The sequence below is a fragment of the Histomonas meleagridis genome (assembly GCF_020186115.1).
Source record: "Histomonas meleagridis strain 2922-C6/04-10x chromosome Unknown scaffold_143, whole genome shotgun sequence".
Lineage (NCBI taxonomy): Eukaryota > Parabasalia > Tritrichomonadida > Dientamoebidae > Histomonas > Histomonas meleagridis.
The window spans coordinates 42,581-69,523 of record NW_027150929.1 but is presented as its reverse complement, the minus strand read 5'-3'; the positions used below and the strand labels follow the sequence as shown (position 1 = coordinate 69,523).

At 30.4% G+C, this 26,943-nt stretch overlaps 12 protein-coding genes across 12 annotated transcripts; 6 read left to right on the top strand and 6 right to left on the bottom strand.

The window, feature by feature from the left end:
* Positions 1-492: 492 nt before the first annotated feature.
* On the bottom strand, positions 493-1,194 carry GO595_009889 (proteasome subunit alpha type-3; the record flags this gene model as incomplete). Its single annotated transcript, XM_067923625.1, has 1 exon — positions 493-1,194. The coding sequence occupies one exon, from the start codon at positions 1,192-1,194 to the stop codon at positions 493-495; it is 702 nt and encodes a 233-aa protein (XP_067769838.1).
* A 271-nt stretch (positions 1,195-1,465) lies between these two features.
* GO595_009888 (ribosomal protein S24e) lies at positions 1,466-1,888 on the bottom strand (the record flags this gene model as incomplete). Its single annotated transcript, XM_067923624.1, has 1 exon — positions 1,466-1,888. The coding sequence occupies one exon, from the start codon at positions 1,886-1,888 to the stop codon at positions 1,466-1,468; it is 423 nt and encodes a 140-aa protein (XP_067769837.1).
* Positions 1,889-1,986: 98 nt separating this feature from the next.
* On the top strand, positions 1,987-2,586 carry GO595_009887 (DNA-directed rna polymerase III 25 kD polypeptide; the record flags this gene model as incomplete). Its single annotated transcript, XM_067923623.1, has 1 exon — positions 1,987-2,586. The coding sequence occupies one exon, from the start codon at positions 1,987-1,989 to the stop codon at positions 2,584-2,586; it is 600 nt and encodes a 199-aa protein (XP_067769836.1).
* A 17-nt stretch (positions 2,587-2,603) lies between these two features.
* GO595_009886 (nucleolar pre-ribosomal-associated protein 1-like) lies at positions 2,604-6,608 on the bottom strand (the record flags this gene model as incomplete). The annotated part of the gene is made up of 2 exons (XM_067923620.1): positions 2,604-3,482; positions 4,620-6,608. The coding sequence occupies 2 exons, from the start codon at positions 6,606-6,608 to the stop codon at positions 2,604-2,606; spliced, it is 2,868 nt and encodes a 955-aa protein (XP_067769835.1).
* Positions 6,609-6,689: 81 nt separating this feature from the next.
* GO595_009885 (uncharacterized protein) lies at positions 6,690-7,652 on the bottom strand (the record flags this gene model as incomplete). The annotated part of the gene is made up of 1 exon (XM_067923619.1): positions 6,690-7,652. The coding sequence occupies one exon, from the start codon at positions 7,650-7,652 to the stop codon at positions 6,690-6,692; it is 963 nt and encodes a 320-aa protein (XP_067769834.1).
* A 278-nt stretch (positions 7,653-7,930) lies between these two features.
* GO595_009884 (UBA/TS-N domain containing protein) lies at positions 7,931-8,530 on the top strand (the record flags this gene model as incomplete). Its single annotated transcript, XM_067923618.1, has 1 exon — positions 7,931-8,530. One exon carries the CDS (start codon positions 7,931-7,933, stop codon positions 8,528-8,530), a length of 600 nt encoding a protein of 199 aa, XP_067769833.1.
* A 533-nt stretch (positions 8,531-9,063) lies between these two features.
* On the top strand, positions 9,064-10,194 carry GO595_009883 (actin; the record flags this gene model as incomplete). Its single annotated transcript, XM_067923617.1, has 1 exon — positions 9,064-10,194. One exon carries the CDS (start codon positions 9,064-9,066, stop codon positions 10,192-10,194), a length of 1,131 nt encoding a protein of 376 aa, XP_067769832.1.
* A 307-nt stretch (positions 10,195-10,501) lies between these two features.
* GO595_009882 (uncharacterized protein) lies at positions 10,502-12,541 on the bottom strand (the record flags this gene model as incomplete). Its single annotated transcript, XM_067923616.1, has 1 exon — positions 10,502-12,541. The coding sequence occupies one exon, from the start codon at positions 12,539-12,541 to the stop codon at positions 10,502-10,504; it is 2,040 nt and encodes a 679-aa protein (XP_067769831.1).
* A 561-nt stretch (positions 12,542-13,102) lies between these two features.
* On the bottom strand, positions 13,103-13,504 carry GO595_009881 (uncharacterized protein; the record flags this gene model as incomplete). The annotated part of the gene is made up of 1 exon (XM_067923615.1): positions 13,103-13,504. One exon carries the CDS (start codon positions 13,502-13,504, stop codon positions 13,103-13,105), a length of 402 nt encoding a protein of 133 aa, XP_067769830.1.
* Positions 13,505-14,858: 1,354 nt separating this feature from the next.
* Positions 14,859-16,016, top strand: GO595_009880 (uncharacterized protein; the record flags this gene model as incomplete). Its single annotated transcript, XM_067923614.1, has 1 exon — positions 14,859-16,016. One exon carries the CDS (start codon positions 14,859-14,861, stop codon positions 16,014-16,016), a length of 1,158 nt encoding a protein of 385 aa, XP_067769829.1.
* Positions 16,017-22,671: 6,655 nt separating this feature from the next.
* On the top strand, positions 22,672-22,938 carry GO595_009879 (uncharacterized protein; the record flags this gene model as incomplete). Its single annotated transcript, XM_067923613.1, has 1 exon — positions 22,672-22,938. The coding sequence occupies one exon, from the start codon at positions 22,672-22,674 to the stop codon at positions 22,936-22,938; it is 267 nt and encodes an 88-aa protein (XP_067769828.1).
* Positions 22,939-23,556: 618 nt separating this feature from the next.
* GO595_009878 (C2 domain containing protein) lies at positions 23,557-24,192 on the top strand (the record flags this gene model as incomplete). Its single annotated transcript, XM_067923612.1, has 1 exon — positions 23,557-24,192. The coding sequence occupies one exon, from the start codon at positions 23,557-23,559 to the stop codon at positions 24,190-24,192; it is 636 nt and encodes a 211-aa protein (XP_067769827.1).
* Between the last annotated feature and the right edge of the window lie 2,751 nt (positions 24,193-26,943).

Sequence of the window (26,943 nt, the reverse complement as noted above, 5' to 3'; positions counted from 1 at the left end):
TATTAACTTTACTCCTTACTTAGAATTCTTTAATTATAAATGTTACAGCTCCTGAACTCAGGAGTTTCTGATGAATCAAATCAATTTCCTTTTGTTGTTGATCTACTAAATTGAAATTCTATTTGTTTTTTTTTTAAAAGGTTAAATTAATTAGATGAAAATCTTCAAAATGATAGCTTGAAAAAAAGCTAACCATTATAATCCTTTGTGAATAAAAAATGGTTTTCTTTTGAAACAGCAATTTAAATTTAAAACATAATTTAAAATATGGTTTTATAAATTATTATTCTAATAAGTTTCAACATTTACAACTGTTTTAGGAAGTGCTTCTGAAAGTAATTGCGAAAAATTTCTTTATCTGTACAGATCAAATAAATTTTTTTATAAGAAGTTTAGGAAGCAAAAAATTGAAATACAATTTTGATCGGATTTAATAGAATTGAATTCAAAAAGTGGATACGATACATATGGTTGCAAATAATTCCCTTTTATTTATTGCTCTGGAACAAAAATTGTATCTGGAACTTTTTCTGGTTTTCCACCTGATTTCTCGCAGACCCACATCATTTCTATTTCCCATTTCTTGTTTTGCGATTCATGGAGTCCTTTGATGATGCCAGCAACAATTGGTACGGCTTCTTCCACAGTTACAGCTGCCCATTCAGTCCTCTGAAGCTCAGCGCGTGCAAGACTACTTCCTTTTCCGAAACATGCAGCATAATATCCAAAGTATTGGCCATTTGGTTCGAGTGCATATAACGATGGACCTTCTAACGAACCAAACAACAATGCGCAACCGAAAGGTCGAATTGATGCAAAAGCATGTGATTGATGAAATGTTGATGCAACTCTAGAAACAAGTTCTGGTACTGTTATTTGACAGCCAAAATTGTCGAAATATGTAGCAGCTTCCTTTCGTGCTTGTAAAATGGCAGCATAACAATCTGGTCTATATCCAACAGTTGCACAAGCAATTTTGGTATCTACCCAGAAAATCCTTGGGTTAGCTCGTTGAGCTAATAAAGGGGATGCAAGATTCTTTTCGACTGCGAAAAGTACACCATCAGAACACCTAACACCAATAGCAAGAGTTTCTTTGTCAACTGCTTTTGTTGCATATTCTACTTGAAAAAGACGACCATCAGGAGAAAATGTAAATGAGTTAAAATCATATCCACTTCCAGCACCAGACATTTTGATCTAAGTGAAAAACAGCAAATTTGTCACTTTCTTTTTCGGCCAATTATAAACCGTTATAATTCGGCCAAATAAACACTGAATTACAGGACTCGACAAACAACTCATTTAATCACCAATTTGCCTTATTCTTTTTTAATATTCCCAGATTGTATGTTTAGGATAGCGTAAGTAATTTTCGGTTTTAAGATATTAATAATATTACAAATAACTTTCATTGAAATTAATTAAAGTAGAAAAGAATATTTGTAAATGTAAAACTCGTAATTTATTGACCTTCAAGAGCTTCCTTACGTTGTTGACGGCGAACCTTATGACGTTGTGCACGAACACCAGATCCCCAAACCTTTACCTTTTGTTTACGAGTGTTCTTACGCATACGACGTGTAACCTTGCTCTTTTCAGCAAGACCAGCTTTGATAAGACGATGCTTTGGTTCGATTGTTTTGAGAGCATCTAAATTATCATAGATAAGACCAAAACCTGTTGTACGGCCACCTCCGAACTTTGTTTCAAGGGAGAAGATAACGATAAGATCCTTGTTAGCCTTTAATTGTTTAGCAACTAAATCTTTGATTTCATCTCTTGTTGGTGCTCTATTACCTGGGTGCTTTAAATCAACAACAAATTGCTTACGATCAAGCAATTTGTTGACAATGTACTTACGAATGCGCATTGTCACCTTCGACATGAACAAAAAGGAAGACCAAACGGCTGTCAAACCGCCAATAACTTAAAATGTCACAAAAAATTGTGAACTTTTATTTTTGCTGTTTAAGAATCAAAATAATGTTCGAGGTTGTTCTTTGTAAAGAAGAACTCCCCCTTCCATATCATCATATGACATTCGATGAAAATGGAAGAATGACTGTAAATCCACAAGTTTTATGTGATATTATTACACATCGTTATAATGATCGAATTCAACCAAACATTGGTCTTTTAATAGAACTATATGACATAGTAAAAGCCTATGAATGTAAATCAATTCCAGACTTACCAGTATCATATGTTACTGTTATTTTTCGATATGTTGTTTTTAATCCACCAATAGGAAGTGTTTGGGAAGGCCTTATCTCGAAATCAACAGAAGAAGGTATTTCAATTAGTCTTTCATTCTTTGAAGATATTTTTATTCCATATCAAAATCTACCAGAAGGTTCAGAATTTGATAATGCACAAGAATTATGGACGTGGTCATCAATTGATGAAGAAAGTGGTGAATCAATTCCATTTAGCTTTGATCAAGGGGAAACTGTTCGTTTTCGTGTATGTGATGTCAAATATACACAAGGCACAAACAATTCACCACTAATGATTATCATTGGCTCAATGGACAGTAAAACTGCTGGGCTTGGTCCTAAAAGTTGGTGGATAAACTCAGAATAAAACAATATGTATAACTTTTATTCTATATTTAACGTCTCACTACCGATCAAATTTTTCAGTTTCGCTAACGTCTCCTCCTCAATTAATTCGGGGTGCTCCTTCATCACTATATCGATTAATCTTTTTAAACATTCTTTTTCTATTTCTGTTTTTTGTTTTGTTAACAAAGCTAATTCGATCAATTGATTATAATGCATTAAAGCAAATTGTTCAGTAATTATCGAATAAACCCAAAAAATTAAACCATCGATTTTGATTTGTTTTGATGCGTTAATGAAAATTTCGAGAACGTTACTTCGAGTTGTACTATCAGATAAAGAAGAAGAAAAGAAACTACAAAGTCGTTCAATTATTCGACCTTTCTTCATCAGTAAGACGTCTGAAGATTCATTAATACCATTCCGTAAGAATTTTAATATCCACATTCGACCAACTCTATAATCTAAAGTTGACTGACCAAATAACTCGTTAAACATTGGAACAGAAGACCGTTTCAATGATGGGTTACTAGCGATGAATTTCACCACTGGCATAAACAAAGGATGATTTGGCTTCATAATAATTGTCGTAGCTGCAGATAAGAAATGAGTAATAATTGATGTGAATCTCTTATTAGGTTCAGTTACAGCATTTAGAACAGATTCTAACAAAATAGCAATTTGATTTTCGAATTTCCAACCTTTTTTCTTATGATTATAATCATATAATTGTGACAATGAATGATAAGATATTGCACGAGTATGATCATCTTTCGAAGAAAGTGCATGGAAAAGAACAGATAGAACACCACGTTCAAGCATTATTTCGATAGGTATTTCAGCATTTGTTAATAAGAAATGAGCGAATTGTAACAAGAATCGAAAGAATGGAGTATCGATCTCTATGTGTTGTTGAGCCTCATGAAATGGCGCAAGATAAGAAGCGTTACGACATAATCCGACAATATTAACATTTTGTTTTGAATCTAATATTTGTATGACAACTTTCGAGACATCTCCAGTAACAAAATAAATTCCGGAAGGTGGGAAATGAATTGTTTCCAAGAACTTAAAGAAAGATGAAGAAGAAGTTGTAACACAAGTTGATAAGTATAATATTAATCTAATTGTTATATTAATATTAGCTCCAAACAATATATTAATTACACCTTCGATTTGTTCATTTGTATATTCTATTAGTTGTGAAGGTTCAATAATTTGTTGTGCGACATTAGTCAAAAATTCGGATTTTATTTGTATTGGTATTATTACTTTTTCGGGATGTTTTATTAAGTATTTAGTTAACAATCGATTGAAAACAATTTCTAAATTATTTGAAGGATTTCGGATATAGAAATCTACAAGTGCATTTAATTTGTCTTTAGAAACTCTTGTTATTTCATCTGAAACTTGATGACTATTTCGAATTTGTTGAAGAAGGAATTCATAACACCATTTTTTATGTGTCTTTTTAAACATATGCAAAGGATCATTAACATTTCGTTTTAAATAATAACATAATGCTAACGAAGAAGATATTTCGATATTATTATTAAATCTTCCGGGTATTATTTCAGTTGCGAAAATAAATAATCGCGAATTAGTTACAGATTGTATGTTCAAATAAGGCAATAATGTAATGTCTTTAGTTAACCAAATAGTTCGTAATATATCTAATAACAAAAGTTCGTCATCAATTTTCGGCGTAATTTCTTCATCTAATAATGTTAAATCAATTGGTATAAAACCTTTAAAAGCCCATTTCCAAAATTCATTTAATGTTTCTAAGTCATATTCCTTATTATTATCAATGATAACATTTCTAATACTATGATTTATATTTAATAATTTGTGTATTAATTGTTTCGTATAAATCTTAGGTATAAATGGTGTAATAATATCAATGACATTTTCATTAATAATATTTTCTTCAATAAAACATCGGGAAATGATATCATTACATCCATTATTCCATTGGATGAATTTAGCAATAGTTTCATCAAACAAATTATTACCTTTAAATAAGTTATCTTTGATAAATACATTCTCAAGTACATAAGGTAAAGTTCTTTCAGGTGAACTACATGTAACAATTGTCAAACAATTTATACCAATTTGTAAATTATTATGTAATGAAGCACATAATAATATAGTAATAGCTTCAAGTGAATACCATTTAATATTCTTCATTATCTCTGATGGCTCAAGTATTATATCATTTGGTACATTACCATTCATTACGTCAATGATTAACTTCGAATTATATAATGGATTCTCTGGTTGTAATGCATTGTACATTGGTGAAAACCCGACATGTTGTGAATACTTAAGTAATGATCCTTTAGTTAAATTAATTAACTCAAATAGGTTATTCGAAGCATTATTCTGTAACGCTTCTGATACAAAAATAGGTATTTCTGACTCAAAGCCATTCATTATCTCTGTGTTCCGGATAATTAACTTAACGATCTCTAACGACTCCCGTTGAATAGGCTTCGAAAATCTGTCATCGGTTACAATGGAACATAATAACGGTATCTTCGGTATCGGCTTGGACAAAAGTGGTATGAATTGAAGTATCAAATGTTGAATGTATGGAGGGAACGATTGAATCTCATTCAAAAACGGAGGGTCCTTTGAAAAAGTGTCCGAGACAAAGAATGGGAAAACTTGATTCATTGAGATGAAGAACTTCAACGCAAAAGGAAACAGTGACTCGAACTTTGACGTGTTGATGATGTTTTGTGAAATGGTTGTGGTAAGTCGACCTCCAAACTTTGTATACAATGAAGATCGCTTAAGTGCTTCTGGAAGTTTTAGGAATTTGTTGACTGCTTTGTTGAGGAGAAGAAGCATTCCACGACGAACAATTAGTGATTCATGTTTAAGAAATTGGATGATGACTGAAGTCTGGATCATGGATGGAAGAATTGACTCGAAAAGAAGATCGAGTGAATGTCCATCATCAAAGAAATTAGTTTCATTCGAAAGAAAAGCGGGCCAGTCGAGTTCAATAATCTTACCCAAAAATCTAATTGATGATAATGTTGTCAAGTTGACATCTGGTTGTAATTTCTTGCCACATGTCGAAAGATATGTTCCGATTAAATCGGGTGAATCTTCGAATATTGATATGACTAATTCACAATGACTCATAAGACGCCATGGGTTTAACTCCCTGATGAAAAACAATATGAAGTTGTTCTTCGGTGGAGGCTCAATGCTTTGATAGTTCCTGCAGTATACCCTCTGCGGTTCTTCTGTGTTGATTGAGTTTTCGCCCGTTAAAACCGATTTGAGGAGTTGGAAAGCCGAAAAGTGCGGACTCACTGATGACTTTCGATGGTCGAGTGGGTAACTCGAGAGCGTTTTGAGTGTCATATCGTTGAAGACCCACCTCTTTGTTGAATAGTTAAGTTTTGCTGTTGCTACGATCATTGAGTCCAAAAATAGTCGCGCGACATCGTTTGGATCTTTGATGAGATCCTTCCAGATGCCGGAAACGCTGTACTTAGTGGAAAGAAGTGATGGCGATATCTCTGGCGTTTGAAGGAATAATGAGATTAATTGGATGAGTTGTGGACGCGCATCTGTTTTCGCTTGTTCTTTGATAATGTAATTACTAAAGTCAATGGCAGTGAATAAGTCACGACAATGAGCTGTGTTGACTTTAGCCGCTTGGTATAATAAGTGAAGAGCGTCTTTTCCTTTTTTATTTTTCATAAGAATTAACATCGACGCCATGTGTCTTCTGATTATTGTGTCCGAGAGGTAATTGAGCGATCGGAAGTAAATTTGATAATTCGGAGTTAGGATGTCGAAGAGAACACTGATAATTCGGTAGTACCTTACGGCGATTCGTGTTTGGACATTACCTTGCTGAAGATGACTGAATATTTCGACAAATTTCGGTGACTTATCCGCAAACATCGTCGCAATTTTCGGCTCTTCTTGGATTAGTGTTAATGCTTGGTCAAGTTCTTCTTCGTTGGCTGATTCAAGATGTCGAACAAACGCTAAAAATTTATCTTGTGTCGTGAACATTTGAATGACCAGCACAAACGTAAACGGTCTCGCTTAATATGTAAACTTTATCAAATATAAACATCTTTTATTACATATAAATTAATAAGCGCGTGGCTTGGAACCATATTTACGCTGTTGCACTCTTCCAATTCTTGGTATTACTGTCGTTGGCTTCTTTTTAACGTGTATTAATCTTAATAAGTATGACGATATTGATACAGTATTTTTGGCCAATTTATACAATGGATATGAAGCAGAAATAACTAAATACAATATTTTCATTATCGTTCTCACATAACCATTATACCAATCATATCTCTGACGCATTGCACTATCGCCAAAATAAAATATTGCCGTAAGCATCAGAAGTGGAATTAGAATTTCAGGAAGGAAAATCCCAATGAAAACACTGATGATCGCCATTAAAAAGAATATCTTGACTTGCTCAATGTGTTCCAATGGTTTCATAATGATCTCTGTCATGGCTTTTAGACTAACATTAAACTTTAGAATTTGTGTGCCAATGTTTGTGAGAAATTCTTTTCCACTTTCAAGCTTCTTGGTGATGTTGTGGACGGAAACATTAAGTGATCGAGCAGATTCATTCATTGCATCGTTCATATCTTTGATTGCATTTGAAGAATCAACAACTGATTTGAATAAACTAATAAGTTGTTTAGCTGTTTCTTCATTAAATATGGACTGTTTGGCAAAGTGACAAAGATTACTCCAATGTGTTTTCATTGTGACATATGTTCCATATACATGACTTTGCATATGTTGAATTTTTTCTTCATCTGGATATGATGTTGGAAATTCATCTAATCTACCAGTGATATTATAATAACACTGTGTGAAGTAAACTGATAATAATTTTTGTTGATCTTCATTGGCATTATTACAGTCAATGTTCAAACGAACAAGTACTTCAGAATAACATGAATATTCAGGAAATTGTACTTCATCAATTGCATCTAATAGATTTTTAAATGATGGGTGTTCTTTAATTATTTCTTTAACGTTTACAACATCTGAAAATTTCTTTCCTTTTCTAATTTGCATGATAACAGATTGGAGAGATCCGTCATCAACTTCTGTAGATGTTTCTGATGTTATAAAACAAAAGAAAAACACAAAAAACATGAAGAATTAATGTACGTTTATAATTAGTTAACATTAACCGAAACAGACCAATTGAAAAAAGTAATTCTATCAATCTTGCAATTGAGAGTTGTCACGGCAATCGTTATCAATTCAATAAGTTTCGGTTATCATTAGTTCCTAAAATTCAATCGAAAACAGGCTCAAATAAAAGTGCCACTTCCGATCCCAAAATTTTGATGTCTCTCGTTATCAAAGATACACATGACAACGTCTATAACTTTCCAGTACAATCGACCATAACAGTAGGTGACGTTATTAGTTATTTGAAGACTCAAGTTTCATACAGTTTTTATAAATTATTTTATAAAGGAATTGAATTAAGCGAAAATAAATTAATAAGTGACCTTAACATGAAGGAAAATGAGTACCTTGAATTAAATCTTAGAAATTCATCGGCAAAAGGAGCATCTACATTACCACCGAGAGAAGACGGAAATAGTGAATTGCAACTCCATGATCCAGATGACTTTGAGGATAGGGTTCAATCGCTGTTGGAGCTAGGTGAATACTCAAGAAGTGACTGCGAAAAAGCATTAAGAGCCTCATTTTACGACATTAATAGGGCAGGTTCATATTTGATTGATGGAAGAATTCCAGATGGTCTTCACGCTGAGACATCTGCTGCCGAAGAAAACAAAATCAAAGTCGATAATTCTTCATATGCTATACTTCAAAAAGAATTCCCACATTTAGACAAGTTTACAATCATGCAAGTTATGGCTCTCTATGATAGTGACGTTAACCAAGCACGTGTTCTCCTTTCTGATATGTCATAGCATTAAAAAATCTTTAACGAATTTGATAGTTTTACACATTCAAAAATTGAATATTCAAATCCGCGGCAAAAATAGTCAGCGGTTGCCGATGGCATGATAACATTCAAATTTAAATTTTCGCTCACTTTCGATAAAGGTTGAAAAGGCATTAAACGGTCTTCACGAAATTTGCTGAATATCTTTGAGTTTCATACATAGGAAAATAATTTCAAAAAAATTAAGTTTGCTAGTAAGATCATAAAATAAGACAAAGGGAAATTATGAATTTAATTTTGGTTGACATAAAAACATTCGTTATTTGTTTAAATTCAAAAAAAGAATGAATATTATCCTGTTAGAAATCATTATCTTTTTATTATTTTGTATATTACGTAATATCTTGTTTAAATAAATAAAAACTCTTTCATAATTCTTTTTAAAATAGTTTATAATTGGACAGAGATTTCTACCAAGCAAACTAGATAAAATTTCATTGATGTTGTTCTCTAAAACTAAAATTTATGTAATACACTAATAATTCATTTTTTATTATCATGGCTGAAGATGATATTGAAATATTAGTTATTGATAATGGATCCGGTATGTGTAAAGCAGGATTTGCAGGTGAAGAAGCACCTCGTTCAGTATTTCCTTCTGTGGTTGGACGTCCAAAATATAAGTTAACTATTGCTGGAGGTCAAAATAAAGATGCATATGTTGGAGATGAAGCATGTTCAAAAGCAGGAATATTAATTCTTAAATATCCAATTGAACATGGTATTGTTACGAACTGGGATGATATGGAAAAAATATGGCATCATACATTTTATAATGAATTAAGAGTTGATCCATCAGAACATCCTGTTTTACTCACTGAAGCGCCATTGAATCCAAAAGCTAATCGTGAAAAGATGATTCAACTTCAATTTGAACTATTTAATGTACCTGCATTTTATGTAGGTATTCAAGCAGTTCTTTCACTTTATGCTTCAGGACGTACTACAGGTATTGTATTTGATGCAGGTGATGGTGTTTCGCATACAGTGCCAATATATGAAGGCTATTCACTTCCTCATGCTATTATGCGTATGAATCTTGCTGGTCGTGATCTTACAACTTATCTTCAAAAGATTCTTAATGAACGTGGTTATACATTTACAACTACAGCAGAAAAAGAAATTGTTCGTGATATTAAAGAAAAACATGCTTATGTAGCATATGATTTTGATGAAGAAATGAATAAAGCTGCTACATCTTCTGAATGTGATATTTCATATACACTCCCAGATGGCAATGTGCTTACAATTGCTAATGAACGATTTCGTTGCCCAGAACTTTTATTTAAACCTTATTTTAATGGATTTGAATTAGAAGGTATTGATCAAGTTTTATTTAATTCTATTATGACATGTGATATTGATGTTCGAAAAGATCTTTATGGAAATATTGTACTTTCAGGCGGCACTACACTGTTTCCTGGTCTTCCAGAGCGTATGGAGAAAGAAATGGTTAATCATGCACCGCCATCAATAAAAATTAAAGTTATTGCACCTCCAGAACGTAAATATGCAGTTTGGATTGGTGGATCAATTCTTGCTTCTCTTACATCATTTCCACAAATGATAATCACTCGAGATGAATACAACGAAACTGGGCCAGAAATAGTTCACCGTAAATGCTTCTAAACCATTTTATTAAAACTTTCTTATTTACATTTTATGTATATTCAAAATCCCTTTTATGTTATTTTAAATTTTGAAAAGGACAAAAAGAAATAATTATTATATTTGATATTCATAATTTTGTTAATTGATTGATTACTATTATTAATACAAAATTTATTCATTGAATAAGAAATAATGAATTTTAATTGTTAAAGTTTTAACATATTTAATGACTTTGTTATCAACTGATGTTTATTCAATTCAATTTCCCGAAATTCGAAAGTTAATTTTACATTTCTTTCCGCTTTTCCATAAAATATAATTATAATTATTTTCTAGAGTCTTCAATATTTTGGTTGAACTTCTGTGCTAGTAACAATGTCCTGTTGACTCTTGGCTGCATTTGCTCCTTCACAACATTTGTTGAACTCTCATTATTTTCTCCTCTCTGATACGCCTGCGCGAGCAATTGCGTTCTTGTCAATTGTTTCCCATCCTTTTGCGCTGGCTGTGGCTGTGGCTTTGGCTGCATTTGTTGTGGCTGCGGAGGCTGTTGTGTCTGTGGTAGTGGCTTTGGTCTGTTGTCTTTGTGTATGATGTTGCCCCAATGCTGTACGCCCGCTCGAGGAAACAGCGGCTTATCGACTTGCTGCGGCGCGGCTTCGGTTTTCTCTGTGCGCTTTGTTTCCGCAGTGACTTCTTCTTCTTTGGTAACTTTTGGCTGTTCGATTTCATCATCGTCTGAAGAAGAAGACGATGATGACGACGAAGACGACGAAGATGAAGATGAGTGCGGCGCTTCTGCGGCATTGTCATTTGCTTCAACATTATTTTCATCTTCTGTGTGTTCGTATTCTTCTGTTTGCGCTGTCTCTGTTTCCTGCGGCTGCTCAACTTCATGATAATATTCGACGTTATCATCCTGCGGTGGCAATGGCGATGTCTCTGGCGGCGGCATTTCAACTTCATTATCATTTTCATAATATGCAGGCTGTGCCTCTTCATAGATATTTTCGCCATATTCTTCTGGCGGCGGCGGCACTGCTTCTGGCGGTGGCGGCATTTCAACATATGCGTTATATTCATATTCATTTTCGTTGTCATCTATTTGCGGCTGTGTTTCATCCTCGTTATAATATTCCACATTTTCATTATATTCTTCTGGCGGCGGTGGCACTGCCTCTGGTGGAGGCGGCATTTCAACTTCTTCATTATATTCTTCAGGCGGTGGTGGAACAGCTTCAGGCGGCGCAGGCATATAATACTCTTCATTACCTTCTTCAGGCGGAGGCGGAACTGCCTCTGGCGGCTCTGGGAAGTAAACTTCTTCGTTAGCATTTTGTTGCGCTTCCTCGTAATAATTTTCGTTCTCTTCTTCATCTGGTGGAGGCGGCACTGATTCAGGCGGCGCAGGCATATAATATTCGTTATTACCTTCTTCAGGCGGAGGCGGAACTGCTTCAGGTGGCGCAGGCATATAATACTCTTCATTACCTTCTTCTTCTGGCGGCGGAGGCACTGCTTCAGGTGGCTCTGGGAAGTAAACTTCTTCGTTAGCATTTTGTTGCGCTTCCTCGTAATAATTTTCGTTCTCTTCTTCTTCTGGTGGAGGCGGCGCTGCTTCAGGCGGCGCAGGCATATCATACTCATTCACGTTCTTTTCAGAAGAAGAAGATGATGAAGATGAAGAAGAAGTACTTTCTTCGTCATCTTGTGGAGGCGATGGAGCTATGAAAGGCGGCGGCGGCATTCCGTACACCGACTCTGGCTCTTCTGCTGGCGGTGGCGGAGTTGATGACGGAGGTGGGGGCATTCCGTACACTGACTCTGGCTCTTCGACAGGTGGTGGAGGAGTAGACGTAGGCGGTGGCGGCATTCCATACACTGATTCGGGCTCCTCTACAGGCGGCGGCGGAGTGTGTGATGGTGGAGGAGGAATATCTGTAGATGTGTCGTGAGATTGTGGCTGTGGAGGGAGTTGTACTGGCGGTGGAGAGGGGCGCTGCACTGGGGGTGGACGTGAGGGGGTTGAAAGTGGTACTTCTACTGGTGATTGATCAGTTTCTATTGATGGACATTGATTGGAAATATCAACAATATGCTTAATTGTGCTCATTTCTGTGTCTGTTTCATTGGCACTGTTAAGAGAAAGACCGAGTTCATTCAAACGTGGACGAAGTTGAGGATTACATTTGAGAGAGATTTTTTCATTTTGATCACGAACAATTGAAAACATTTGTTGAGATTCAATTGGATCTGTGATAGCAAATCTTGGTTCATTTTTATGGAAACGCCGTTGTTTTTTAGGAGAAATAATCTTGATTTGTTGAACAAATTCACCAGCTTCTATTGCATTGGAAAAATTCATTCCAATAATACATGAATCTGAAGTGAATGAATAGAAATTTTTTGTTACTTTTTTAAGACTTTTGATAAAATCATAATAAAGTTCATGTTGAAAAATTAATTTATTTTCGTCAAATGAATAAACATTGATAAATACATTAATTTGTGCATCAACACAAAGGTCTATATAACCTTCACAATATTTTGTCCATTCTTTGAGATTTGGAAGATTTGTATAAATTTGAGCTGCGCATGTAAATATTGAATGATAATTTGGGTATAGTTTAGCTATGTTTTGTCTAATATTATTTCCAACTTGTGCAGCCGAAATCATTTGTCCGATGTTAAATCCTTAATTCAATGAAAGACGTTTACATTCAAAATCTTGTTTGAGCGCATAACCAAAAAGTCAACATTCACATCACCAAATTCTTTTCTTCTTTGTTCAACCAATCGTTAAAGCAAAACTTCATTATCCATTACTCAAAAGATCATTTTTTTTTGATTTTTACGAAGCCAAAAAAAACTTTAAACTTCTTTCACCAAAATAATATTAAAAAGTAGGTAATGTTTTAGTCTCAGATCAAACTAATAAGTCATCAACTTCATTGTTTGGTTCATCACCTTTTCCATTACCTTCTTTTTCTTCAATTTCTTCAAGTTGTGGCTCATCTTCGAAAACATTTTGCGCATCGTTTGCCATTTTTTGTTTTCTTCTTCTAATTATGAAGAAAGCACCTACAGCAGCACCAATTACAACCACAACAACCACTACGACCACAGCAGCTATAGTTCCTGTTGAATCTGTGTCAGATCCTTGATTACCATCACTATTACTCATATATTGCGAATTTGTATTATAATCAGAAGACAATGATTGTGATATACTCGTTGTTGGGATATATGAAACACATTCATCGAGATATTCGCCTTTGATTACATTCCATTCACCGAACAAACCGTCATCATAAGATTCAGGCACCATAACATAGAAAAACTTAGAGAATGCACTTCTATCTACGTATGAAGGTTGTTTATCACCTAAGTAAAATACACAATCCAATTCAGTATAATAAAATGCTCCATATTCAATCACTGAAATTTTATCTTTAAGAACTATACTCTTTAAGAAAAAACAACGATTGAATGCTTCTCTTCCAATATAAGTTAATTCATCTGGAAAAGTAATATTTTCGAAATTGCAATTATAAAATGCTCCATCCATTATTTTTGTTATTGTATTTGGGAAATTAATATATGTTAATGGACACATTTGGAATGAATACTTTTCAATAATCGTAAGAGAATTTGGTATTGTAATAGCTTTAAGTGATTCACAAAAAGCAAATGCAGAAGACCCAATTGATTTGATTGAATTAGGAAATTGAATGTTCTTTAATCTTTGACAAAAGAAAAATGCATTATCTCCAATTGAAATAAGTGAATTTGGAAGTGTTACATTTTCTAAATACTTGAAATCATGAAATGTTTCATTTTCTATTTTTGTTATCTTATCACCAAATATAACATTTGTTAAATTTTCTCTTGAATTAGCTAAAATATCATTAAGAGATACAAGTGTTGAAGTTGTTAAACTTTTAACGATACAAGATCCAAATGCTTTTTCACCAATTGTTTGGCAGCCTCCAATTATTAATGTATTTAAATTAGATAAATTATAAAATGCATATTTTCCTATTGTTGTTACTGAGTTTGGTATTATACATTCTTTAATTAGGTGACAATTATAAAATGAATAATCACCAATGAAAGTAATTTTATCATTTAAATTAATTGTTTCTAATTTAATACAATTATAAAATGTATAATTCTCAATTTGGTGAATTTTATCACTCAGTAATGACAGTAACTCCTTCTTCAAGAGCGCTCTTTAAATATGAAGTAAAACATAATACGATTAATCGTATTGATATTTTATCGCTTTTAACATATAACATTTCAACTTGACTTGATTCAAAAACTCCAGATCCAATTGTTTTTAAATTCTCATTTATTTCAAGACATGAAATTTTCCAGCCTGAAAATGCATAATTTCCAATTGATTCAACTGTAGTAGGAATCTCAAAATAATATATTTCATAATAAAAATTAAATGCGTAGGCTCCAATTGAAGTAATTGATTTGCTATAGAATTTTATCGTTTGAATTGTATTGCCAACTTGAAAAGCATAATCTCCAATAGTAGTAATTTTACCATCAATCTCTATATCATTACTTTAGTGGGTATTTTAAAGGTAAGGGTGCGAAATCACATGAGACCGTTTAGATTATTCAATTAAATTTGTCATAATTTCATATAGCACTTTTTCACAAAGGCAATGAGTGAAAGGCAAAGGCTCATCACAACATACACAGCACGTCTTAGTAACCTTGCAACAGTTTGCTACTCCCTTCACTTTTTAAGGGGTGAAACAGATTCAGCAGCAAAAGCAATGATTATTGAAAATCTTCGAAATTTGGAAAATGAACGATCAAATCGTAGACTTTGTGAAAATGCTGTGGCAGCAGAAAGGGGAGAATCCAGAATAATTTTCGGAAAGAAAGAAAAGAAAGGTGGCAAACAATCAATGGACTCTGAAATTCGAAAAGATCAAGGCAAAAAGACTCCACTACTCAAAGCTATAGAAAGCTACCATAACCTTTATGTAGAAGATGCTCTCAAATACTTTTCCAAGGCTTTTGCCCTAGAGAAGTCTAAATCTGCTTCTGTTGGTGATAAGTATTATAAAGCCAGAGCTGAATGCAACCTTGCACTTAGGCGCTTCAAGGAAGCTGTAATTCTTGCTGAAAAAGCAAAAACAGTTGACATTTTATTCGCATGTTCAATAGCTGATAACCAATTTGAATTAGCAGCTTCATTGATTCCAAAGGTTATTAATATCTTAGTTACAATTCGTAGCGGTCAAAAACTTGAACTTTTCATATCTCCATATGAAATAGTCATTTTGATTATTATTGTCACATTTGCTACACGTACAACTAGCGAAGCCCAAGATATTCTTGCACAAGCCTTTGAATACACCAACTATGAATATCCAGTTTTGGTATCACTTGGTAGCGATTTCACCGGACGTAACTTCAAGAGCTTTGTTTCAGGTCTTAGCGATCTTTGTCGCATTCTCGGCAACTCATATTATACCCATCATAACGTCAAAGAAATTATCTCTGCCATCAGATCAAATGTCATTTCCAACTTTGTCCGTCTTTACTCAGAAGTACCACTCAAAACAATCCAAGAAGAAACAGGAATACCATTGAACGAAGCACTTTCCCATATTCGATCAAAGATTCGATTAGGTGAAATCAACGGAAAAATTGACTTCCAAAATAACAACTACATTGGCGGCGTACAAGATCTTCAAGCTCGTGAGAACTATGAATTCTTGAACAGAACTGTGATTTTGAGGGAACAATTCCAGAACAATCAATGGAAGGCCGAATATAACTACAAGAGAAAGAGGAATCCTAAAATCTGAATGATTTGATTTTTTTGGCTTGCATTTTTATTATGCTATAACTGGCACAAAATGCTGTGAATGAGAAAGATTTTACATAAATATTTTCATTGAAATTATGATGACAAAATATTATTTATGTTCAAAAAGAAAATAATTTTTGTGGAGAAAACGATCATGAACCTCAAATCGTACTGTTGAGTTAAACATAAATAAATTATTCATGTTATGAATTAAAACAGGATTTATTACAAATGTAATATGTTGAGTATATACCTGGGCTTACACGAATGTGTGTTAGTGGATCTCATATGGGACAATATAACTATTTTTGTGTGACCAATTTTGGGTGATGTTTCAAATTATGCAAATAATAATCATATATTATTTTAATATATTAAATTATTAAAGTAAATAATAAATAAAACAAATATTAATAGCTTTAACATCAATTCCTTCATGTTTAAGATATAATTTGACTATTTTTATGTAATCATATTCTGCTGCTTTAACAAAATTTTATAAGTTTATTGTTTCCTGATTCGGTCAAATATATTAAAAGTTTTCGGATTATTACATCACACTATTACTTGTAATTATGCATCGATTTCCTACTTTTATTGAGTTTATATCTGTCTATGATTTATCTAATGATTATATTTCATCTATTTTGTTTTGAAATCAAATATGAAGAGCAAAACATTTCATTTTTCCATACATGAATTTTTTTATTCATTTTAAGTAAAATTACATCAAATTATTCGGCACTAATTAAACTGAATACTCCGTTTATTGGAGTTTTTAATACTTATTAAATAAAACCTCATCATGGAACAGTATAGGATTTGATAATAGAAGTAATAACAAACCCTTTCAGTAATGAAAACTTCGATGCAAATATTTCGATTGTTCCTTTCATCATTGGAATAATTACGAACGACAAACGTCTGCAAAAACCGCTAACCTGTCGTATTTTTCTGCCAATAGAATTTTTATGTTTGCATTGAATGATTTGATACGCACTTTCAAATTTGTTGTAAATTATTGGTAGCATAATTCAAAGAAAATGAAAAATGTCATTTTGTTATTGTACAATTATTTAAACACAATAATGATATTATATTTATATTAATAGTTCGATAAACACATCTGAATTAATAATTGAATTTGATTTCGAAAATGTATTTGATTTAGAAAACTTATTCGATTTACTAAATAAATATGATTGTGTTAATGTATGTGTTGGGTAAATATATTGGGAACTTCCTTTATTTATAATCACCTGCCATTTTAATTAATTCATCTCCGATATCACCTAATAAATTAACATTCATAAGTTTTTTAAGTGCAAGATAAATTATTTGTACATTTATACTTTGTAATAACCCACATGAAAGATTCTCTTAAAATCCGAAATTAAGATCATATGGGAAAACTTCATTTCCGATCAATTTATTATCAGATCGGATAAGTGAAACAATCGCATTGTAAAAATGAAAATTTGATATTTAAAGATAATTCTTTATCATGTAATTTATTTAATGCCATTAAAACGCTTATCAAATGATTAATCTTATCTTTTTCAAGATTAATTTGCATGTTAAATGATTCAAACGTTTTGTGTTTCTCTTTCATGTTGTGTTATGTTGATTAACATTTCTTGATTATCATCGAAACGAATGTTGTTATTATATGAAACAAATGAATCGCCATAAATATATGGAATACAATCATATTCGACATCAGAAACAATAATGTTACTTTTATAAGTAATAAATTCTGTTATTGTATCACTATCTGCATAAAAAATATTACCATTAAAATTAAAATTTTTTTCTTCTATTTCAAATGTAATATTAATATTATTTTCAATATCATTTATTATTTTTTGAGTTCCAAACAATTTCCCTGATGGTATTTCTATATTAATATTATTTTTATAGAAATGTTTTTGATTTTTATTGTACTATATATAATGATAATGATTCCAATCACCTTGTTGAATTTTACTTAAAATTTAGTTCTCTTAAAGAAAACTACTTTGATTAAATATTTTATTTTTTAATTTAATATTATTAAAACAATCCATATAATAATTAGTAAAAGGTCTTGCTGTTTTTACTATTTCATCGATTGGAAAATCAACATTTTGTTCAGAAATATAACGAATTAAGGTTTAAATATATAACATAATTAAAAATATATTATTAGGTTCCATACAAAGTGGATGACATCTTCGAATTTTATTGATTCCTCAAAATTAAGTTCTACTTCCTGAATTGTTTAATAAATTTTTGGTTTATGGAAACGATAAAGTTTACAATGTGGAGTTAATGGTGCTTTTAGATATGCATTGCCAATGAATTCATTAAAACTTAAATATTTTCATATTTAAAAATATTTAAAAAATATTTTTTATGACATATTCAATCTTTCCATTATAACCCAGCTTACTCTTTCAATTCCTGTGATTTCAGAATTTTCCACTGTTTATTTGTGAACTTCCAAGCACTTTTCGAATAATTATGTGAATTTTCATTCTGTCGACTGAAACAAGGAATCACGACGAAATAAATTCAAAATGGAATTGCTTTTAGAATTAGAGAAAATTATATTTAATTTAAAAGAAGAAAATTTTGATTTTACAGTCGATCAAACAATGAAATTATTCGATACAAATCATCCATATTCATTTAATTCTATCTTAAGTAATTTGATTTATTTTGTATTTTTTTCACATAAGGATGTGAACAATATATATTTTAAATATTTAGAAATAATTCAAACAAAAGAAGAAGAAATAAATAAAAATATTCAAAAAATTATTGAAATTTTTACTAACAATTTAGTTGATAATAATTCACAAGAATCATTTTACATAATTGAAAAAATGCTTGAAATAAATTTAATTGATAAAGATGTAACAAAAAAAATCGATTTTCCATATTTTGCACATTATCAAACAGAGGAAGAAAATAAAAGCAAATATCACAAGAATCAATTCGTAGATACATTCAGAGAAAATTATAAAAAACTTTCGAAGAATAATTGGGAACTTCATAAGCAATTAATTGAAGAAGGACATAATCCAAATGAACTTGCAAAAATAATTCGAAATGATGAAATCGAAAAACTTCAAGAAATATCATCACAACATAATTTTGATTTTAATCAAACAATCAAACCATCACTTTATGAAAGATGTTCATTTATTAATCAAGAAAATGTTACATTAATTTATTATGCAGCATTTTTTTCTTCTGTAAAATGTTTTAAATATTTACTTATGAATGGTTCTAATGTAAAAAATACAGGTAAATATGCAGTTGCAGGTGGAAATGAAGAAATCATTCATTTATGTGAACAAAATCATTCATCATTTAAAGAATCATATGAAACAGCAATTGAATTTCATCGAAATGATATCTTTAAATATCTTTATGAAAATAAAATTGAAGAATTAAGCACAAATTTGGAATGTTTTTGTATAGAAAAAGGAAATTATAAAATTCTTTTATTATTGGAAGAAAATATTGTTGAAAACAAAAATCCTATAATTAATGAATCAGCAAGAAACGGAAATTTATATCTAGTTGAATATTATGCTCAAAAGAATCAAATTCCAAAAAATATTTTAGTATTTTCAGCAAAATCAAAAAATTATGAACTCATTAAATTACTTCTTGGGCAAAAATGTTTTGATATAAATGCTAAAGATATTTATATGCTTTATTTGATATTTATTTTAATCATTTGATATTTCAAAATAATATTTGGAAATTGTTTTAATTAGATGATACAGCACTTATTAGAGCATCTGAAAATGGTCATATAGAAATTGTTAAATTACTTCTTGGGCAAAAATGTTTTGATATAAATGCTAAAGATATTTATTTGTTTTATTTGAAATTTATTTTAATAATTTAATATTTCAAAATAATATTTGGAAATTATTTAGAATATTTATAACAGCACTTATGTTTGCATCTAGAAATGGTTATACAGAAATAGTTAAATTACTTCTTGAAGAAGAAGGAATTGATGTTGATGCTAAAAATATTTATTTGTTTTATTTAATATTTAGTTTAATAATTTTATATTTAACAATAATATTTGGAAATTGTTTAAATTGTTTTGGACAGCACTTATGTATGCATCTTATAATGGTCATGTAGAAATAGTTAAATTACTTCTTGAACAAGAAGGAATCGATATTAATGCTAAGGATATTTATATGTTTTATTTAAAATTTATTTTAATAATTTGATATTTCAAAATAATATTTGGAAATTATTTAAATTATTTTATACAGCGCTTATTTGATCTTCTCGAAATGGTTATACAGAAAACATTAAACTATTTCATGGACAAGAAAGAATTAATATTAATGATAAAGATAAAATTTAATAAAAAAATATATGTTTAATGTTGAGTAGCTCTAATTAGCTAACGAGCAGTATATATACTCAATATTGAGATCAAAAACATGTGTTTTGCTCCATATTTTTCATACGTATGTAAATTTCTTGATTTTCGTCAAAAATTTTATCTAATTGATTCACAGGACAAGGTGCTAAGAAAAGTTTCAGACAAAGACTTTACTGCTCATGGTGAAATGAGTTAAATATCAATTACGCATAGATTTTCTAGCCAATTAGTTTCCATTTCAATGTATTATTTTGAAAATTGTATTTGAATTTTGGTGATTTTCGTTTCAATCTTTTAAAAATGCAAACCTTTGCAATTCATACAAATATTGCAATAAAAAGCCAATAAAGCAAACATGGTAGGCGTTATAAGTCATTTTTTTGATGAAAAACAAAATAATCTTGATCTAATGTTGATAGAGATTTTCATAAAATATATCACAAAAAATACATAACCAATAATTGCTGTATAAATAAAATTACTATCACACTTTATTCATATTTCCAGGTTGAATTTCTGATTTTTCAATTCTGAATGAATATTCGTTTTTTTAAAAATGAACTTTTAATCTATATTAAAATTTTTGTTTGTAGCATCATATTTTAATCATTTTGTCACTTAATAAATATAAATCCTGAATTCAATGGTTAATAAAATAAGACACAGAAAAAAAATTTGTAAGATGCAAAGAAGGGATTGCAAATGCATAAATCTATATCAGTAGGAATTAAAAATGTAACCGATAGCATTATTAATAATATATATTTGAGTCTCATATTTTTATATTCTTTGTGAAAATTATGTAAAAAAATTTCTTCACAATAATTTTTAAAATTATTTGTAAGTCATAACTACAACATCATTTATATATAGAAAAGTCAATTGAAAGTTACCTAATTTATATAAAAAATGTGTGTGTCCGTTGTAAAAGCGTTTAAATGCGTTTTGGCGTTTATCAAAGAATATCTTCAATATACACCACACATTTCCATGGTTCAAAAAGTAACTCTCTGCATTCAAAATTGTTTCTTACCCAAATCCAGACGCTGATGTCTCAAATTTGATAAGTGAATATATGCACTTTCTGAAAGATATTCATCAGATGAATATTGAGGGAAATTTGGGTTGCTTTCAACGCATTGAATTTTTGTTGTTGTATCGTTTTGACTCATGAGAAAAAATTGAGTTTTTTGCAAGATCAACATGATAAAATAATCCAGAAATTGATGTATATATTAAAATCGACATCATGTTTATAAAATTATTTCCAATAAATTATAAAGCCAGTATTTGGTTTGATTATAAAAATGATATTTCTCTTTTTCACTATAAATTATATAAACATCACTAGAAATTCATACCTGTAATTTTATGGACCAAAGCCATTAAAAAAAAACATAAGTTATTTAATAGACAAATAATAATTTTTTTGATTGATGATATTGTTAAAATCTATATTATCAATTCAAATATAAAACTAATGATATATAACCTATTTATAGTTATTCTTTTCAATACATGAATTGACATCGAAATTTTACTGTTTGTGGAGATAATTTAATTTTGATTTCTGAATTTTTCACATTTTGTGAAAATTTTGAATAAAAAGCCGCCATTTCAAATGAACACAATAGATGCAATTCCAGAGATGACTCTTCCAACCCAATTTTGGAATGCTCTCTCCAGAGATGATCAGGAAGAGTTTATCCGCCTTAGAACCAATTTTCATAACGGACAAAAAATATCTTCCAAAGATAGAAGAATTGTAACTTTCAGCAAAGAACTTAATATTGTTCTCAGATTCCTTGAAAGGTCAAATCAAAATCAAGAAGCTCGTTGTATTTTAACAGGTGTTTGTTTCGTCGGACCAATAATATGTGTAAATAACCGACAATTAAAAGCATTCCTAAGTCGATGCAAGTCATCAATTAATGGGAGTTTTCAACAGCTTGGTTATGTAGCTCTTAAAACCAAATCAAAAGCAAGAAATTGTGTTATCTCTGCTTTGCCAACTCTTCAAAGTCATCCTAATATCTTAAAACAATGGACTGTTCGATGTGCATCTGATAAAACAAAATTTTGCTTTGTATCATCTTTTACTAATGTTCAAATGCCAGAAATTTTAGATGAAGATCTTTACGATGAAAAACAGAGCAACCATCAAAAGATGCAAAATAAACAATTTCCAGTCACTACCCAACCATATCAATATAATTATCAAATTAATCAGCCAATACGCCAGCCATTTATGACACGTCAGCCACTACAAATCCATCAACTTGATGATGACCTTCCAACGCTTGATGACTTTTCTCCTGAAAATGATTTTAATGAATTAACAGGATTGCCATCTTCCATTTCAATGGAAAACTTCACTGAAATTGATTCGCTTTGGAGCGACATGCCGAACATAAATGATGACCCATTCCAGAGAGCGGCTACCGGACTTGCTCGTTCTGAATCTGCATTCATTCAGATCAGCCAGTGGGACCCGTTCTCGGATAACCCATTCTAAATGTTTTAAATAAATGATATATCAAGCTGAAAATAAATTGTTAAGCTATTAACAATATTTTTAAAAAAATATTTGATATTCTAATGCGACAACAGATCAGCAAATTTTTTTTGAAGAACATTTTTTGTAGCACTAATGCATTTTAACAACAGTTGTAATGGCAGAAAATATCTTAGGAGAAGAATTTAATCATTAAGATAAGAAAAAATGAATTGTTCACAACAGATGAACAAAAATTGCAGGAAAAAATTATTTGTCGAGTAGAGTGTAAGATATTAATCTATATTGGAAATAACAATTGTTTTAATTAACACACAAATGCAGATGCGTTTGTCAGCAAATTGGGATATTTCTTCAAAGAGATTTTCAATTGATATTTGATCGTATTTCGAGTTCAATTTTTTATCACATTATTTTCTATAAGTTTTATCAATTCCAGATTTTGGCAGGCTAAATCACGCTGACAATTTTTACAATAGTTTACGTAATTTTTTATATTGAAAACTTATTTTCGAACGTATCGGTGGCTGAAATAACGCGGTTAATTCCGATTCTAACCGTTTAGTTTCGGTGGTTTTTGGGTGAAAATTTGAATGAAAATTCGGTTGATCATTTTTCATGATGCAGCTCCACTTAAGAGTACTTGAAGCAACCGATATTGCTAAGATGGATCTTTTCTCTAAGAGTGATCCATATGTTATTGTCAGGATTTCAGGATCAAGGCAAGAAAGACGCACAAATTATATCAATAATACATCTCATCCTCGTTGGAACGCAGAATTCCATTTTTCGGTTAATCCTTCTGTTGACTACCTTAACCTTTTAATGAGAGACAAAGATGCTATTTCTGATGATGACATGGCGACATTAAACATTCCATTATCATCTTTCCCTCCTGGTCAAGTTATTGACCAATGGTATGACATGATTCCATGCCGTAGAGTCAAGAAGGGTGGAAGAATTCACCTTGTAGTTCATGTTGCTCCAAATGGTGCACAACCATTCACATCGCAACCAATGTTCCAACAAAGCATGATGGCAATGCAAAACACAATGTTCGGTATGGGCGCCTTAATGCAAGGATATGCACCAGCTTATCAAAATCCAATGTATAATGCTCGTCCTCAACCTATGACATATCAACAACCACAGCCGATGTATCAACAGCCAATGGTGTATCCTCAGGCACAGCCAATGTATCCACAACCACAACCAATGTATCCTAATACAAATCCATATTATCCAAGATATTAATTTGACAAATTTTTATTTCATGAACACCATTTGATTATTAAAAACGAAACAAATAGTTAATTTTTTTTAATTTTGAATTTGTTGTATTGCCGATGTCACTTTTTAAACTTAAAAAAGTGTCGAAGGTATAAAAGTGACACTTTCGTAATTTAATGGAAAAGAAAACTCCGCAAAATGAGTTAGAGTTTCTTCAAACACTTCAGGATGTAATTTTTGATTTGAATGAAACCAAAACCTCTCAGTCAGTGCAAACAATAAGTGATATATTTGATGGTGATTATCCTCTTTCAATGAACATAATAATTTGCCAAATGTTATATTTGTCATTTGTCATAAATCGTTTTGAATTCTCTGTATGTTTAGATTTTTTAAAGGAAATTTCTTCATTTGAAGAAACCAATAAAATTAAATCCAATATATTTGATGTATTTACTTTTATTCTTCTTGAAAAGAATTCGCAGGAATCATTTTATCTTCTTGATAATTTGATTAAGCAAAACATAATTGAACAAAATATTATTAAATATAAAAAAGATTTATATTTTCTACATTACAAATCAGATAACGACATGAATGAATTAAAAACATTTAAATATTATAGTGATATCAGTAATGGTCTTGACAAGCTTAAAAAAGATGATTGGAAACTTCATCAAGAATTAATTCAAGAAGGAGTTAATCCTTTAAATGTTACACGAGCAATTCGATATGATGAAATAGAAAAACTTCAAGAAATAACATCGCAATCGAATTTTGATTTTAACCAAATAATTAAAGGATCATTTTATGAAAGATGTTCCTTTATTAATTGGGGTAATATCACATTAATTGATTATGCAGCTTATTACGGCTCAGTTAAATGTTTTAAATATTTACTTATGCATGGTGCAAATATCGAAAACACCGGAAAATATGCAATTGCTGGTGGAAACATTGAAATCATTCATTTGTGTATACAAAATCATTCAACATTCGAAGAAGCATATGCAATAGCAATTGCGTTCCATCGTAATGATATCTTTAAATATTTTTATGAAAATAAAATTATTGAAATAGCTAATTTAGATAAATTAGGTCAACAATGTATTTTATATCAAAACTATGAAATTTTTGCTTATTTAATAAAAGAAAATTTAATAATAAATAATGATATCATTTATACATCAACACAAAATGGAAATATATTTCTTATTAAGTATTTCCATGGTTATCAAATTCCAAATGATATTTTGGTGTATTCTGCTGTATCAGGAAATATTGAACTTGTTAAATATTTTTTAGAAAAGGGATTTGATGTTAATATGAAAGATAAATTTTATTTGAAAAATAAAATATTCCAAAATAATATTTGGAAATTATTATGAATATTTTGGACAGCACTTATGATGGCATCTTTTCATGGTCACACAGAATTAGTTAAATTACTTCTTGAACAAAAAGGAATTGATATTAATGCTAAAGATATTTATTTGTTTCATTTAGTTTTTATTTTTATAATTTTGGAATATTTTAAATTAATATTTGGAAATTATTTAAATTATTTAATACAGCACTTATGTTTGCTACTATACGAGAGAAAAATGATGTTGTTAAACTTCTTTTAAACCAAAAAGGAGTTAATATTAATGATAAAAATAATATTTCTTTCTATAGTTTGATATTTTATATGCGTATTTGGAAATTATTTAAATTATTTACTTCATTGTTAATTTTTGCATCAGATGGTAATTTGAATTTAGTAAAATTACTTCTTGATCAAAAAGGAATTGATATTAATGCTAAAAACATTTATTTTCATAATTTAAAATTTGTTTTAATAATTTGTTGTTCCATAATAATATTTGGAATATATTTAAATTTTTTTATACAGCACTTCATGTGGCAGCCTCTAGAGGGAATTTAAAAATAGTACAATTACTTCTTGAGCAAAAAGGCATAAGCATTAATGATAAAGGTATTTTTTACAATAATACATAATTTATGTAAATGATTTGATATTTTTATATAATGTTTGGATTCTACTTGAATTATATGAAACGCCACTTATTTGTGCAGCTAAAATGGGACATGTGGAAATAGTTAAATTGCTTCTTGAACAAGAAGGTATTGATATTAATGCTAAAAATGTTTTTTTATTTCGTTTTCTATTTATCTTATTAATTTAGGATTTCAAAATAATATTTGGAAATTCTTATAATTATTTCAAACAGCACTTACAAGAGCATCTTCAAGAGGACTTACTGAAGTAGTCGATTTAATTCGTAAGAAAACTGATGAAGCAAAGTGAATAAAAATCGCTTTTTTTCTCCTTTTGCATTCATTTAAATCCTAAAATTAATTAAAAAATATTTTGATATGTAACCCAACATTTTTAATTAAAAGTTAATAATCTTTTTTTTAATACATCGATGAAATTTAAAAAATTTTCAGCTATTCTTTAAAAATCAATTTATTTTTGGCTAGTATTCTTTCGTCATATCTTTAAAATTGTTGTTTTGGAAACAACAACAAAATGAATTTTGTTTTAAATCGGGTTTATTATATTGATTAATATAAAACAAATAAGTAACATCAGCAATTTTATTTAATATTTAATTAAATACTTTCTATAATTCTGTCTTCTACAATTGACATTGCAAATGGATAAACTACAAATGCAACAACAGGTGCAATGGTCCATGCTTTATCAGCTGCATATGAACCCACCTTTTTTAGTATAGAAGATACTCCTCTAATTCGCTTCTGTATCCA